General features: G+C 37.3%; 2 protein-coding genes across 3 annotated transcripts; one reads left to right on the top strand and one right to left on the bottom strand.

The window, feature by feature from the left end:
* Window positions 1–138: 138 nt before the first annotated feature.
* On the bottom strand, window positions 139–5,517 carry LOC137739072 (WD repeat-containing protein 26 homolog). Of its 2 annotated transcripts, none has more exons than XM_068478554.2 (5): window positions 5,371–5,517; window positions 3,437–4,318; window positions 2,541–2,642; window positions 1,121–1,750; window positions 139–518 (listed from the first exon to the last, which is right to left on the bottom strand). In XM_068478554.2, exons 2-5 carry the CDS (start codon window positions 4,223–4,225, stop codon window positions 300–302), a joined length of 1,740 nt encoding a protein of 579 aa, XP_068334655.2. In that variant the 5' UTR covers window positions 4,226–4,318; window positions 5,371–5,517; the 3' UTR covers window positions 139–299. The 2 variants fall into 2 exon arrangements, with proteins under 2 accessions (XP_068334655.2, XP_068334656.2); XM_068478555.2 differs by having other exon boundaries at window positions 4,976–5,495.
* Window positions 5,518–6,231: 714 nt separating this feature from the next.
* On the top strand, window positions 6,232–16,236 carry LOC137739122 (DExH-box ATP-dependent RNA helicase DExH6). Its single transcript, XM_068478616.2, has 14 exons — window positions 6,232–6,717; window positions 6,951–7,041; window positions 7,218–7,521; window positions 7,637–7,711; window positions 7,995–8,039; window positions 10,246–10,336; window positions 10,458–10,516; window positions 11,034–11,195; window positions 11,427–11,479; window positions 11,755–11,788; window positions 11,911–12,000; window positions 12,107–13,111; window positions 14,060–15,151; window positions 15,272–16,236. Exons 1-14 carry the CDS (start codon window positions 6,624–6,626, stop codon window positions 15,908–15,910), a joined length of 3,834 nt encoding a protein of 1,277 aa, XP_068334717.2. The 5' UTR covers window positions 6,232–6,623; the 3' UTR covers window positions 15,911–16,236.
* The last annotated feature ends 682 nt before the right edge of the window (window positions 16,237–16,918 follow it).

Below are 16,918 nucleotides of genomic sequence, written 5' to 3' on the forward strand. Positions count from 1 at the left end.
GCACAAACGTAAATCTACTAAAGAGGAAGCCTGCATCGCAAGATTGCCCCCATTCAATTAGGGTTTACCGAAGAACGTACCGAGGAAATTTCTCATGCACAGAAGTTCGAAAATCGATTCAAAGAAAACAAATCAAGATAATAAAATGAAATAGTAAATTTATTAATACTTGCTGCACAATCCACATGCTTGTTTGACATGAATGTCTGATTTTTTGACGATGATAAAAGGCATTTACACAAAAGCAATGGTCAGAGAAAGAACTTATAACCAGAGATTAGCTTTTTCAAGTCTTTTTATCATGTTCCTCCATTACAATTTAAATGGATGCCATTGCTGTGTGCACCCCTGTGCTTCACCTTTTGCCCGCTCAGGCCCCATATCCGAATTGTGCGGTCATCACTGGCAGAGGCGAACATGTGCGGGTTTGCTGGATTCCAGCTGACACAATTAACAGCTCCAGAATGACCCGGCAATGCCTCTATGAGCTCCCCTGAGCCTCTATGCCATACGTAAACCTGCAAAGTGAAACCATCAATTAGCACTCTGAAAGGGGAGTGACAAGTAATCTTCAAAGCATTTATGTACACGTCCTCCTGTGATGTCCTCTTAATGCCATTGATCATATTGACCTCACCATACGGTCACAGGTCCGAGATGATCCACATCATCCAGCAATACACACAGGCATGAATGAACATATATCCAACAAAAAAGAATGGATTAAACTAACAAATAAATGCGTTTTCAATTTAGCCTCCATGCCCTGGCACTGAGCGACTAAAGTGGTTCAACCCTCAATGTAAACAATACACACAAAAGAAAAAACTAAACGTGAAGCCAGTCTCATCTGTCATTAATGAAACTCATCAACGGAACTACATTAATGATCATATCTTGTACTCACAAAAAAGCACGATGGAAGTCATATAACTAATAAAAGATTTAAACATGAACATTTATATGGCAGTTAACTGATATGTCCAGACATGAACCTGATATTGATTATACGATTATTCAAAAGAAAACATAAGCAAAAATAATGCTTCAGCATCACTCTTCTATTTCTTCTTAAAAACTAAAAGCAAAGAGGGTTTAGGATTTTAACAAAATTCTTTACCTGTGAATCCTCACTACCGCTAGCAACAAAAGCTTCTTCAAGTCCACCAAAACAAGACCTGATAACAAATCGGGTGCGTTTGTGACCTTTGTACTTAGCGACAAGCTTGTTTTCACCTTCTATGTTCCAGAGATGGATTTCTTGGTTCAGAAGATTAACCAACAAGAACCTATTATCTCTTGATAAAGAAAAAGATGTTATAGTTTGATCTTCTTCAATAAATGTCTCAACTTTGGCTTCCCTGTCAAGGAGTAATATAGCATTCTCTCTACAATTACTTATAAGTTGCTTCCCATCGCTAGTTATTTCCAAATCAGAGATTCTTAAACTTCGTTGGCCTTTCCAACACTCCAGCTCTTTCCCATCTAACTCCCACATGCAGATACTCTTGTCACTGACACCAGAGAATAAACATTTCCCATCTGGAAACCATCCACAGGACACCAGACCAACACCAGGTTTTTCATAAACATGGAGACATTCACCAGAAGAAACATCCCAACGCCGGACAGCCTCCTCCACTCCACAAGTGAGGAGTTGATGGTCATCAGGACTCCATGAAACTGAGGAAACAGGTTTCTGGTGACCAGATAGTCTATGCTTTAAAGAAACCCCACCATTCACATCAACCTATACCCCAACAAGAAGAAGATTAGGGCATAATACTTCTGAGATAATAGGATCAAAATAAAAGACAAAAAGAAAGCGGTATAACGTTAAATAAGAATTACACGCAGAATTATCCAACCAAACTGATATTTTTTTTAAAATTTTTTGTATTGCAACGATATAAAACACACATACGTTAGCCTGGATTTGAGGTCAGATAGAAATTGAGCATGCCAAGCTCAGCCAAGTACAGTCCTTTCAAAAGTATGGTGAAAACTAACCGTATTTAATGTGTGTACCGTGTTATTTTCTTCTTTATGCAACTCAAGATATCTATGAATGCATACGTCATGTACTTATCCCAAATGTATACATTCCAACCTCAAAGATTCTCCCACCCAAGATGAGGTTATGTAGGTCATAAACAGAAATTGTTGAACATACAAATCCTTATCTCTCAGCCATTAGTTGGAAAAGTGTCATCTAAGCTGCAGATACACACACAAAGAAAAACAATGTTTGAAAAAAAAAAAAGAAAAGGAAATAAATGGAGAACTGAAAACCAATTATATCGCTTATGTTTCATGCACTTGCAAACAATTTAATCTAGGGCACCACAGACTGAGTATATATTTAATACATCATGAAACAGAAAAGATGCATGCAACAGTGTGAAAATAGATGGAAGGCCAGCATAGAAACTACATGTGAAGAAGGAAGCAGCTACGAGTGATCAATTTCTATATAAGACAGCCTTTTTAGATGAACGCCAACACAAGATTAAGAGAGTTCCATATGATATTAAAGTTACCTCCCATATGATTGCTGATTGATCACTTGATGATGAAGCTAAGTACTTCCCATCGTGTGAAAATTGCAGAAACCAGACTTCGTCATTGTGTGCCTGTAATATCTGTAAAATCGGAAGTGATTAGAAAGATATGGAATAAACATGACTAACATGTACAGCCAAATTCACAGTAGCATTTATAAATGTAAGAGTGGGGTAATGCAGATTCTAGACAAGGTAAATAAAATATCTACCAAAAAAGCATAACAAAAGAGTACGATGAGAGAGAATGAGAGATTAATCTTCATTAACATAACAAGTCATGGAACCAGAAGACAGCAACAACGCAGGCTAACAAAACCAAAAATAAAATCAATGAAGATGGAATCAAACATAGATTAAGTGGTGCCAGTTACAGAAGCACTTGATACATTGTAAGAAAACCATGGGTTGCGCATTCTGTTAAATTTTAAAGGTTGGAGAATGAAACTCAGGCTTTACAGTTTTACCCATGTGCCGAATAAAATACACACCTTCTAGTATTGTCCACCAATTTTATTCATGGTTTTGTGAAATGCTAAGGTAATACCACATACTTTTTACTGACTCCCCTCCATTTTCTATTTTGAAGTCAAACTAATTGGAAGGACTAAAAGAACAAGACTGGAGAAGAATCCTCTAACTTATCAAACAGAATGGCTAGTTGCTTCTCACAGTCCATAAACGAAGACTTATTAAATAATCTCAGCTTACCCATTCACTAATATTACTTAACTTCAAGAGATTAAGATGAGATAACTGAGATCAAAATAAATGAAGAACAAAATTTTGCATACACCATATTATATATGACCAAATCAGTAAACTTGATAAGCACACAGCACTATATTAAAGCTTCAACCAAATCTAGTTCCAACCTGTATCGTTTGAGAAGGAATCTGCTCTTTCCCACACCAATGATCAGTGTACAATGACATTTCCTCGTTCAAGGTGTTGTGAAAAATGCAAGCATCACGTTGTAAGACAAGGGCCTGTTCAACCAAATGTTCCAACCGTCTGTCAAGTATCATAAGTGTTGGGGGAAGCAGTTTCTGCAAGTCCTCCAGTAACTTTGATCGAGACTTGGCCCGCACAATGTTCTTACCAGGAGTCCCACCAAATGAAGGAGAAACTATGCAGGAAGAAAGCTCGCGAACTCTACTACCATTGATGCAGAGAGGCACAATCTCAGTCCTCAATGTCTTCAATGCATCCATGTCTTTTTCTTCATCTAGAAGTTCAAAGTACTTCTGCTCCAATATCATAAAGGAGGCTGATTTAACAATGGTTTCATCAGATAGACCAATTTTTTGCAATGTGTCAACACTTCCATCCCAGTTTCCATCCAGAATTTGCTGCATAAAGAGATTTACGAAAGAAGAATGCAATGGTATCCCAGACTCTTCTTCCAAATGAGCACCACTTTTCTTATAGCCAAGAGAATATAGCGCCTTAGCTATTAGTCGAACAAATTCCACCCTCTTAATAACTCCTTTTGAACCAACAACCTGTTCGTCCCCTTCAGATGGTAGGGGCCGAGCCATCAAGTCTCTTGAAGAGCCAGCTACAGGCTCTGCACAAGATGAACCGTTGGAAAGTCCTCTCAATTCTCCAGCGGATAATTTCATGCGTTTTGTGGCTGGTTCTTCATCCCCCACACCTCCCATGAAATGTGCACCTCAGCCCATATATTAATACAACGGTAGAGAAGCAAGAAGCAAGTAATTTCAAACAGCCAGTTGAAGACAAGAAACAAATTCCTGGATACAGTAAAAATGGTAATGAATATGTAAAGCTTAAAGTCTTATCCATCATAACATTAACATCTCTAAGTTGAGCACACAAAAGAAAGAACCCAATCATATAATACCATCTACATAGAGCATTAAAACTTCTTTACAAGATCTGATTGGAACTAGAACGAGTAAATTTTTTACTGCAAATGCCTGAAAATTTACAATTTCAGCAATTCCATTCAATGACTTCAAGGTTGAGTCAAAGATATAAGCAAAGGAATCATTAATGTACATCAATCATCAAACTACTGATCAATAATGTACATCAATCATCAAACTACCGATACCACAAATCCTGAAGAGCTTACGAAGAACACACCAAACTGATGATCTACCATTTAAGGAAACAGAATCGGTCCGATTTCAGTCCATAATATGCTCAAGAAAAGCTAAAATCTACCAAGAAAGGGAAATACATCGTTTTTAACACCTAAAAAAACACATCTTAGTGATAATAGATCAGAACCCACATCAGAAACAATCAAAAGTAGCAGAATCCTACTATCTTAGCAATCAAAACAAACCGAAATACGAAATCTGACCTCGAAAATTTCGATATGCAAAAGATATAAACACATAAGAACAAAAATCCAATAAGTTCAGCAAGAAATGAGAACCAACCAAGAGGATTAGAAGCCGTCACAAGATTAACCCAGATTAAGAAGCACAAACAAAGCAAAATCCAAGATACCCAGAAACCGATTCGGGGTTTGGGAACCGATTCCGATCAAAAGAAGAAGAACCCAATACAGAAACACCCTCAGAATTCATGAAATCAATGATGGGTATGAGGAAGAACAGGAGAGTAAAGCATCCAAAACCAAAACTTGCTTTTTTCCCAATTGTCGGCACATTAGAAGTAATATAGGCGAGCAAGCAGCAGATTAAGGCAATAATTATGATGAAATTATGTGAAAAAAATGAAAGAGCAGATTGCAGATTTCAATGAATGCCAAATGGGTTAATGATTTGGGGATTTTGAAGGGATGAATAAAGTATATAGATATACCAGGTACCTTTATCGTATAACACACTGAGAGTTCCTCTTTTGCGTGGAGGAAACCACCTCAATGGGGGTTATATTTTAAGAGAGAGAGAGAGGGAGAGAGAGTCAGAGAGATGAGTCCTGCAAGTTCTACTTGTGCTGCCTTTACAATCTTCACATTTTATAGCTCGTTTACTAGTCGTAATAAAAAGCAAATCAATTGAATTAAGAAGGTGATTAAAGGGGAAAAGTTAGAATTTGATTCTTGTTAAAGACTTTTTACCCCTAAATTGCAAATTTGCTTTTGGTGGTAGGCCACAGTTCAAATTTGGGCCAATGCCATGGGCTGGGCTTTTAGGTTAACATATTTATTTTTTTAACGATAAACCGAGTTTATATACGAATCGATACCGTCACTAAATTATATATATTTGATCTCAACTACCTTTTTAAGTTGAGTATGTGTTTTTTCTTATCTTCTAAGATTTCAAGTTCGACTCACATAAATGACGACATTGATGCTCAACTATTATAATTGTTCTATTATATATCAGTTGACAAATCTTCGTATTGAATCTATTGAATAATATAAAGTCCTACATCATAAATTTAATTTAATTAGTAATGGACCGCTGGGCAATCTATGAAACTTTAACATGAGAAACCTTAGTAATAAATCACAATATGACCTTCACAATGCGAGTCATGAATTTCAGTTATACGCTTGATGAGATTCATTCATCGAAATCAATATAAACATTGTGAAAAACATATTTGCACATAAAATAACACATGTGGAGAAATTAGTTTACAATTTTTCTTTTTAGATACATTTTTTCATCAGAATGTTTAAATACATGTAAATAACGAGATTTAAACTTAAAACTTCGACGGAAAGCGGTTAAGCTAAAGTCATAGCCAAAAATAAAGTGCAAGCGGCGCCCCCACCGCTCATGTAAATCAAAGCATAAAAAAAGCATATGCCGAAGAAGGGCCAAAACACTACTAACTTGCGAAACACACAGCCCAACTCAAAACACCACCATTCGCAACCAGCAGCAGTCGCCAACTATTCAGGGCAGAGCCAGACGCCAATACCCCAACCTTCAACAACTCCGCCGACTCTCTCTCTTTCTTTCTCTCCTCCCGTCTCTCTCTATCAATCTTCTTCTTCTTCCTCGAGCCATTGCATTTCTGTGGGTGCCAAAACTCAGACCCAGATTCGGAATTTAACGAACAAAGAAGCAAAAAAGAAGAGGGCCGGAGCCGAAGGAAGGGAGAGAGATGGCGAGGAAGAAGAAACATACTAAAGTTGATGAACCCACAAGGAACCGATTACTTGACGCACTCGAGCGGTTCAACGCTTCAACTGATGAAGGTAAAGTTTTAATTTCTATTAATTTAAAGTTCCTGGGTTAAACTGTGTGCTAATCAATTTTTGCAATTGATTGCATTTTAATCCGTGTTCGCTTCCGTTTCTTGGTGGGCTTTTGTGATTCGAAAATACCCAGTTATTGATTTTGTTTTATTTTTTGAAAATTAGGGTGCTTTTGATGTTTGTATGAATGTTTTTTTATTTACTTTTTGAATAATATGGGAATCTGATTGCAGTTTACACATTCGAGGCCGGTCTCTCGAGCTTCGAACGGGCATTCGTGCATGAACAATGCAGGAGATGGTCTATGAAATCGAAGAGTAAAGGGTGAGTGTGCTTGTAGTTATGCCCTTTGTGATTGTGACAAAATGTGGTTTATTTCAATTTGAGAGAAGCTTACATGTTCCCATATTTTCGAAACTGAAAGAAAACCCCATCTGCACCGTCAGCCTTTTGGCCCTTCTGTACTTGTTTTACTGATAATGAACCTGAACTCTGTATAGGAAAGGGGAACACCGGTGTATCTCTGTTTCCAAAATTAGAAAGAAGAACACTGATGTACCAAGTCTCAGTTCCTTGACATTTTCCGAAGGCACAAAAGAAGTATTAAGTGACTTGTTCGTACGTTACCCACCTGGTGATGAAGTGGAGGACTTAGAATTGTCTGGGAAAAGTAGCGATAAGAATGAGAGTGCCCAGCGGAAGAGGGACAAAACGTTTCGCAAGCCTTTGATGAACAAGGAAGAAATTGCAAAGAAAGTGGAATCACTTGCTTCTAAATTAAAGAATAATGCTAACTTGAGAAAGGTATTTCTGAGCTCACTGATGTTATACCCATAGTATCATTCTACACAAATTTTAAGTCATATTTTCAAAATAGTAGTCTCAGCATGACAAGGTATTTGTGGCTTTATGCATGCAGATTTTTGAAGACAAGTCCAAGCTTCCAATCATGTCCTACAAGGATGTCATTACATCGACAGTTGAATCTCACCAGGTTAATTTTAAAAAAAATCACATACTTGGTGCTTTAAAAATTATTAGCAATTTGTAAAAAAAATAAAAGTTATTAGTTATGATCTGATCACATTAAGTATGATATTATTTTGGCACTCCCTAGTTTAAGTTAGATATGTGATGTTACCTTTCCCGAACATGATTGGGTTTGTTACTGGGTACTAGAATCCCTGTTTTGCCTACATTATTGAACCTTCGTTCGACTTGAATGTATTTCTTACATAGGTTTTGGGGCCTAATGTTTGTTCTATGTTTGAAAACAGGTAATTCTTATATCTGGTGAGACTGGGTGCGGAAAGACAACACAGGTTACGATTTCTTTGCTTTTTCTTCTTTATGGTATATTTATCACAGTGTGTCTTGAACCTCTGTTTCAAGGGAATTTCATTTCATATCATTTTCTCACAAATTTATCTGTGTTTTAGCAATGATATGCAATGAAGTGTTTAGTTGTTTTAGAGCTTCATTTGTTCATTTACTTTTTAGTAGGAATTTTGTTGAAATCAATCAGTGAGTTGGAAAGATTGAAAAAAAATGAAAGATAAGAAAAGCAACATTAAGCTTGATAAGGAAGGATGTTTTAGTATCTTATGATATTTGTGGAGTGCATGATCATATAATAGCGAGATTTATATTCAGTCATGAATTTGGAGGCAGGATTAGCTGATTTAGAACACTTAAGGAACATGAACAACACTGTTAGAAGTATAATTATGAACTTGTAAATTTATAGATAAGGAGATAGTCGGCATACACAGCTGTGGGTTTAATGCTTAGACACTGATGCATGATAGGTGGAAAGACAAGGCACCTGAATTCTCATATATGGTACAGTAAGCTACATCGAACACACACATATATTTAATGTTAAACCTGAATCTGGCAAATATTAAAGGATAGTGCTATTCACACACCACATTTCACCTTCCACACACTCTTGTTAATTTTTGTCCATTGATCTTCTATAATTCATTCGATCCGATGGCCAAAAATTGAGAAAGGTGTGTGAGAAGTAAAAATGGGTGTGTGGATAGCACCACCCATATTTAATTGTTTGCCTGATTCTGCAAAATACTATAATTAATTTTTGGGTGATTGAATTGAACTTTGACACAATCTAGGCATTGTGTCTCATCAAGGGGCACATTGATCAAACCTTTTTTTGGTGGTGTGGGAATTGCCTCATTTATTAGTGACTGCTAAAGGAGATTTGGTTGATACTACTTGTATGACATGGTAGGGTACTAGGGTGGAAGTTAATTCCTGAACTTTTAATATATGTTAAATGAATATGGAGGATCATGCTAACATTAATTGGGTAATGAACCTATTGCTTTTGAAAGCTTGATGTTTTAATACAAGGGGTGTTGCTTGTTTGATATTTAGCATCAACCCTATCTTTTCGTATTTCATTTTTGGTTGACCAACTTTGAATGGTTTTTTCTTATAGGATTACTAACTTTTCCTTTCATGGAACTACCAATATTGTTTTAGGAAATACTGATTACGTATAAAAGTTGTGGTTTGTTAGGTTTTAGGTGTATACTCTGATTATTAGGGGACTAAGTTGGATATAAGTCTTGGTGAATGGTACATGTTGGCTAATTGACCTGAGCCTTCAATTCAGTGGTTAAAATAAAATTACTATTAAAAAAGAAATGTCTTGGTGTTTGTCTAGATGAGTCATAGTGATGACAAAAAAATGTAAGTCAGTAGGGGTTGCTTGTTAGAACTATGAGGAGATTTGTAATCTAAAAAGGTCTTGAATTGAGTAGGACAAGTTTACGATATGTAGTTAGGATTACAATAGGATTAAAACAGGCTCCCTTTTAATCTTACAGCCTAGATACTTCTGAACTCACACTTCTAATATTATGGCTAATAAATTCTAAGGTTACATGACAATCTGATACATACAAGTAGAGTTTGTTGGATAAAGGGAAGACGTCTTTGTTGGGTGTTTTGGGATCAAGGAACACCTAGTAAATTGCATGGAGATGAGTGCCTACACTTATGACATATTTTGGTTGATGTGAACTCTTACAAAACCTGCTCCCGTGGCAAAATTGGTACTTTTACTTTGCAAAACTAAGCCCAGTGCATGTCCCCATCCGGAGTAAAAATTCATCAAGATTTTGAATGTTTATTTAGTGAATAGCATTTCAAAAAAGGAGAGTTGGAGTATCTAGACTTAAAACAATGTTTGTGGATGTGCGTTTTCAAAAGTGCAATAATAATGTCATCATTGGGAATTGGGAGTTAAAATCTTGATCAGGTTCTTATACTCATTGGATTAATCTGTTTCTATGATAAGCTTTAGTAGTTACCTTGTGTTTATCAGTCATGTGAAGATGTATATGACATGCTTTTAACATTTCTTTGATGTTACCTTTACGCTGCGCACTAGTTTTTTCTGCTTAATATACCGTAGCATTGATATTTTTATGAAGGTACTTACTATCATTACTTTCTGTGATTATATTTGACGGTGTGTTTGTTTAAAATGTGGTTCAGGTCCCACAATTTATTTTGGACCACATGTGGGGCAAGGGTGAGGCATGTAAAATAGTGTGTACTCAACCTCGACGTATCTCAGCCACTTCAGGTTGACACTTGAGACTATTTTTTCTGCATACAGAACTTTTAGGTTCTTTTTTTTTAATATCCCTTTCGCTTCTCATTGTAAACAAAAAAAAGAGTTCAATTCTTTGTATTTTGGTGTCCAGTTGCTGAGAGAGTCTCTCAGGAAAGAGGAGAAAATGTCGGAGAGGATATTGGATACAAGGTAATGCTATTCATGAGTTGTTTTAATGTGTAGTTTGTCTTTCATCTTATGAATGACCATTTTGTCTTACATTGTTGTTAGAAGGCAAGTTGTATTGTTAGTGGCCTCGTATTCAGTTTAGGTATATCTACTAGACATGACTGTCCCTAGGGAAGAAGATACTCCTGAGTTTTGCAAGTCATTAGTCAGTAATCTGGAGAGTTTGAACAAATTAATCTTTTCATTGGAAATTAGAGGGCAGAACTTGTTGTGAACACCTTTCTTGGGTGTTTTTGGTTGGTCTGATTGTCAACATGTAAAGTTGGTTGGTTGGGTCATTATCTGTTATTTGGTATTAAATATATTCTTGGGGTTTATATCAAACCAGGGAAGGTTATATTCCTTGTGACTATACATTTCTGTGTGGAAGTATGCATAGGGTCTATTAGATTCCAAGTCTTATCTATCTTGTCTAATAGGATTTTCGAACTACTTATAACTTGTGACTAATTAACCTGTGTACTTTTGGCAATGTTAGATACGGTTGGAAAGTAAAGCTGGGAGGCACTCATCAATTGTTTTCTGCACAAATGGAATTTTATTGAGGATGCTAGTTTCCAGAGGTGCTGATAGATCAAAAGCAGATGCCTCAAACAAAGAAACCGAGCATAATCTTGCTGACATAACTCACATTATAGTGGTACTGTACTTTCTTCATGTGGATTTTTTAATTTCTTTCTGGAACCTAGGAACAGATTCTAGTAATTAGATTATAGGGCTGGAAGGTTGATATGTGCATTCATTCATTTGTATTAGGCATATGCTGTTGAACTAATTTTATCGATACCAGTTTAAACATGTGCTCTCATATATGCTTCCTTGTTTGTGTTATTGTGGATTGCAATTACAATGACTGGTGTTCATTCTGTAGGATGAAATTCATGAAAGGGATCGCTACGCTGATTTGATGCTAGCAATTATCAGGTATCTCTACAACATATCGATTTATCACCATTGAGTTGTTTGCTTTTGTTAATTAACCTCAATGTCTATATGCTTTTGGTTTGCTTAAGAGCTCAAATTAGAGTAACTTAAATTTGGGAAAAGCCACGTATGAGTAGCAATAATACTATCAAATAGTCAAGTGGAGAAATGTTTAACTCTAGAATGCACATAACTCTTGCGAAGTTTATCAATCTGAAACTTTCTATTCTGATTTTTCTTTATTTATTATTTTTTTCTGTGTGGTTTATGTGCAGAGACATGCTTTCTTCACACCCTCATCTACATCTGGTTAGTTCAAATATGTCTTCTGTTTTGGTGATTCTCACCAATATTTGTACGTTTCTCTTTTTTTAGGAACTTATATTAACTGGTGATCCACGGTATCTTTCCTATAATTCTTAACCTAACAGATATTAATGAGTGCGACTGTTGATGCCGAACGATTTTCAAAATATTTTGGTGGCTGCCCAATTATCCGTGTTCCTGGGTTCACCTATCCTGTAAAATCTCTTCCTCAGATCTCACTTGTCTGAAAAAATACTGTGGTTTGTTAATATGTTGATCTTGTGCTTCTTTGTTTTAATATCTTTACTATCTTTTTTTCAGGTTAAAAGTTTCTATTTAGAGGATGTACTTTCTATCCTGAAATCTGCAGAACGTAATCACATTGATAACACTGTAGTAGGTTTACAAACTGAAGACCCTGACTTAACCGAGGAAGATAAGCTTGCTTTAGATGAAGCTATTGATTTGGCTTGGTCTAATGATGAGTTTGATCGCCTTCTAGAATTACTTTCTACTGAAGGAACACACAAAGTCTTTAATTACCAGCATTCTTTAACCGGACTTACACCGTTAATGGTGTTTGCTGGAAAGGGTAGAACTGCATATGTTTGCATGCTTTTATCTTTTGCTGCAGACTGCCATTTACAGGCCAAGGATGGAACAACCGCATTGGAGTTGGCTGAACGGGAAAACCAGCGAGAAATTGCTGAGATATTGAAAGAGCATATAGAAAATTCTCTTTCTAACTCAATGAAAGAACAATTGTTACTTGATAAATATCTCCAATATTTCAATCCTGAAAATATTGATGTGGTTCTTATAGAGCAATTATTAAAAAAGATTTGTAATGATTCAAAAGATGGAGCCATCCTTGTTTTCCTTCCAGGGTGGGACGATATAAATAAAACCCGGGAGAGATTACTTATGAATCCACATTTCAGAGATTCTTCAAGGTTTCTGATAATAGCTCTACATTCGATGGTTCCATCTTTTGAGCAAAAGAAGGTCTTCAAACGTCCCCCTCACGGTTGCCGTAAAATTGTTCTTTCAACTAATATGGCTGAAACTGCCATCACCATAGATGATGTTGTTTATGTTATAGACACTGGTCGGATGAAAGAAAAAAATTATGATCCTTATAGTAATGTATCAACTCTTCAATCTTCTTGGGTGTCAAAGGCAAATGCCAAGCAGCGAGAGGGCCGAGCAGGCCGTTGCCAGCCTGGAATCTGTTATCATCTCTATTCTAGACTTCGAGAAGCTTCATTGCCAAACTTTCAGGAGCCTGAGATTAAGAGAATGCCAATTGAGGAGCTCTGTCTTCAGGTAACATTTCTGCTCATTTTTTGAACCTCTTTGAATCATGACAGAAAATACTTCTGCCCAAATGGTTGCATCGTTCTATTGTTGACATGTTGAAGTTCCACATAATTGTTATTCCCTTCCTCCTACCCCCCCCCCCCCCCCCCCCCCCCCCCTCTCTTTCTAAAAAGATTCCACTTCCAAAGAATTAGTAAAATGACGAGTTGTGTGATCATAAATAAGAATGATAGGCGTATCTGCGTGTCATACGTAGGTGGGATGTTTTGCAATTGTTGAGTTATGTTTTAGTCACTTCTGTTCTTTATTTTCTTGCATGCTGCTCGTATTAAACACGCAAATTGCTTGCAGAAACTTGATTCTTAATATAAAGTGAATTGCATTATATGCCGTAGTAATATTCAAAGCGATAAGAGAACCAAGTGCTGTTTAAATTTATAATTTGTATGATTTTGTTGTATAAGAGGAGCTTTTGGGGCTAGTCTGGTATTGCTGTGTTTTTAAAAAGAACTCTGTTGTGTTGTGAGAATAAACAGTTGTAAAATAAAATTGTTGAGTGTTTGGTAAATTTTTTTTTTTTCTTGTAAAGTGCTTTTAACAAAAAATAGTGTCCGAGTGTTTGGTAAACTTCTATTCAAATTGATGTGAATATGTTAAATAACTAAAAAGGATATGATATTTAATGTGATATAATAATTGTTAAAGAGAATAATGTAGGGGCAATGTTTGTAATTTTGTAAAATATGTGGAGGTATACTTGCCATTTGAAAATTTCATTAAATGGCTACTGATTACTATGCTTTAAAAAAAAAAAAAACACTTTTTTTGTTTTACCAAATACAATTGATGTTCGAGATTTTTTAACAAGATGTTTTTTTTTTAAAAGCACCATAATCTCAAACCAGCCCTTTGTAATGTCTTAAAGCTTTGTGAGATTTTGGTTCTGGTTGACAGGTGAAGTTACTCGACCCAGAATGCAAGATAGAAGAATTCTTGCACAAGACATTGGATCCCCCACGTGCAGAGACCATACGCAATGCAGTTTCTGTTCTTCAAGATATTGGGGCACTGTCGCTCGATGAGAAACTTACAGATCTTGGAGAGAAGTTAGGCACTCTACCTGTTCATCCACTGACAAGCAGGATGCTTTTCTTTGCAATACTGATGAACTGTCTAGACCCAGCTTTGACTCTGGCATGTGCTTCTGACTACAAGGATCCATTTGCCCTGCCTATGTTACCTGATGAAAGGACGAGAGCTGCTGCTGCTAAATTCGAACTTGCTTCATTGTATGGTGGCCTTAGTGATCAGCTAGCAGTCATTGCAGCATTTGACTGCTGGAAGGCTGCAAAAGAAAGGGGTGAAGAGAGAGGTTTCTGTTCTCGATACTTTGTGTCTTCAAGCACGATGCACATGCTATCTGGTATGCGTGGGCAGCTCCAAAAGGAGCTAAGTCGGCATGGGTTTATTCCCGAGGATGTATCAAGATGTAGCTTGAATGCAAGGAACCCAGGTATACTCCGTGCTGTTCTTGTGGCCGGTTTGTATCCAATGGTGGGTAGATTGCTTCCTCCTCTCAAGAATGGGAAACGAACTTTTGTAGAGACTGCTAGTGGTGGTAAAGTTCAATTGCACGTCCACTCCATTAACACTAAGTTATCATGCAAGGCAAATCCTGGGGAACGTCCATTGATTGTTTATGATGAGGTAACTCGTGGGGATGGGGGTATGAATATACGGAACTGCACTGTTGTCGCGCCGCTTCCATTATTATTGCTTTCATCAGAAATTGCTGTTGCTCCAGCCGATGATGATGATGACAATGACGAGGGGAGTGATGTGGATTACATAGAGGATGGAAGTGATGAAGATGTAATGGAAATAGATCGTAAGTCAGGTGGACAACACGAGGAGAAAATTATGTCGTCTCCTGATAAATCAGTCAAAGTTATTGTCGATTGTTGGCTTCATTTTGGGTCCAAAGCTCTTGATGTTGCTCAAGTTTACTGCTTGAGAGAACGCTTATCTACAGCAATCTTATTCAAAGTACTTCATTATTCTTTTACGGCTTACTTTGCATCGCAATTTGCAGTACCTCACAATAATTCATTTATATCCTGAAACCTTGTTGATTTCCAATCTGAGTTTCTGTTCACTTTGTTGTAGGTTACGCATCCAAGGAAAGATTTGCCTCCTGCTCTTGGGGCCTCTGTCTATGCTATCGCATGTGCTCTATCTATTGATGGTCTATCTGGGATCACATTACCGGTGGAATCTGTGGAGTCACCGACTTCTGTGCTGGAGAGTCAAGCGTACTTGCAATTTCTTATCAGCGGTAACTCACATGACCAACACATCCTCCGACCACACTCTAAACCAACACGTAACACAGGCCATAAACTTTCTAAATCTCTCAGACCATGTGAGGGGCATGGAACATCACTTTTGAGCCATAACGCACACCAAACACATCAGTCTGCACTTGTGAGCCATGGGACACACCAAACACACCTCAGACCACATGAGAGGCCTCCACCACAAGGTACTAGTATACTTGCCGCTAATGGAGCAGTGAGGTCTTGTACGAAAGGAAACAAAGCAGCCAACTTGAGTGACCCTTCAAGTCACAACGTTGGACCACCGCTTCATTGGGCTTCCAAGACTGCACACCAGAAGCCTCCATCAGAAGGTACTAGGTTACTTGCCATTAATGGAGGGGCAAAGGTGAGTGAACCATTAAGTCAGACTGTTGGCCAACCAGTTAAGTCAACTTCAAGGAAGAAGCGTAGGAATGGCGCCGGGTAAGCGGTGATTACTAATGAGTCTAACTGCATGTTGTAGGCTGTTAGATGGGCGTAAGCTGGCCGCGTAGAAGGCCTAGCAGTGGTGGGTATGGCGGATGCGGTTATTGATCAACCTACAGATTTGCACTGCCCTGTTTTAGGCCCATGTTTATGAGTTCTTGTCATTTTATAGGATGTGTAATGTACCGTCAACACATTGATCGTTCCAAATCTCCCGACATGTATTCCTCCAGGAAATTCTTATTTGCCAACATTTTCCTGCGAACAAATGAACGCGTCCGAACCGTAGCTTTGATTTTATTGTCAGAAGATCGGTGAAAGCGAAAATGTTCTTGGTTTGATTAACAGTTTAGATTAGTTTATATCACTAACAAGCTTGAAGTGAAAATCTTGGTCAAGAGGAAGCCATATGGTTCTCTTTTTATTGAACGACATGGCCAAATTTTGGTGGTTCTCTCTGAACTGTAGCAATGCCAAACCCTACTTGTTGGACTACAAGTGGACTATTGCAACAAATTGGAAATAAAAAACGTTTTATCTACTCCGAGATATCCTTTAAGCAGTGACATGTCACGTGGTGAAGGTCAGAGAGAGAGAGAGAGAGAGTTAAAACAGTTACACAAACTATCTTTTTGAACCAATTGGCATCCTTGCTTACCCGCACAAAATTGAAAATGCAACATTAACTTTATCACTTTGCATGTCAGTCAATCTTAGGAGAAAAACTTGTGCAAGATAGTCCAACCGCATTATCTATAAAGTGTCGCTCAAAAACATTGAATCTCTTATATTTTAACAACATTTAATTCTACGCATCATTCAGTATGAGAGTTGACCTAATCAGACAGTCTTACTCAAAAACGAATAAAAACGATAAGGATAAGGAAAACAAAAGAAGCCAACAAAATGAGGATAACCTTAGTGACCAAACTTTATCCCCATTAGGCTCCATACCAAAATAAAACAACCCCAATCATGCAAAATTTGCATCCCCTTGGAGACGGCAAAG

This window comes from Pyrus communis, chromosome 9 (genome assembly GCF_041283825.1).
Source record: "Pyrus communis isolate YQ-2024b chromosome 9, ASM4128382v1, whole genome shotgun sequence".
NCBI lineage: Eukaryota > Viridiplantae > Streptophyta > Magnoliopsida > Rosales > Rosaceae > Pyrus > Pyrus communis.

Bases quoted from the DNA above. Each gene is read 5' to 3' on its own strand.
- LOC137739122 (XM_068478616.2), top strand. From the start codon at position 6,624: ATGGCGAGGAAGAAGAAACATACTAAAGTTGATGAACCCACAAGGAAC. The intron at 10,517-11,033 runs GTAATGCTATTC...TGGCAATGTTAG, and splicing joins GAGAGGATATTGGATACAAG to ATACGGTTGGAAAGTAAAGC. The intron at 12,001-12,106 runs GTAAAATCTCTT...TCTTTTTTTCAG, and splicing joins TTCCTGGGTTCACCTATCCT to GTTAAAAGTTTCTATTTAGA.
- LOC137739072 (XM_068478554.2), bottom strand. From the start codon at position 4,225: ATGGGAGGTGTGGGGGATGAAGAACCAGCCACAAAACGCATGAAATTA. The intron at 2,643-3,436 runs GTTGGAACTAGA...CCGATTTTACAG, and splicing joins TTCCTTCTCAAACGATACAG to ATATTACAGGCACACAATGA. The intron at 1,751-2,540 runs GTAACTTTAATA...GTTGGGGTATAG, and splicing joins AATCAGCAATCATATGGGAG to GTTGATGTGAATGGTGGGGT.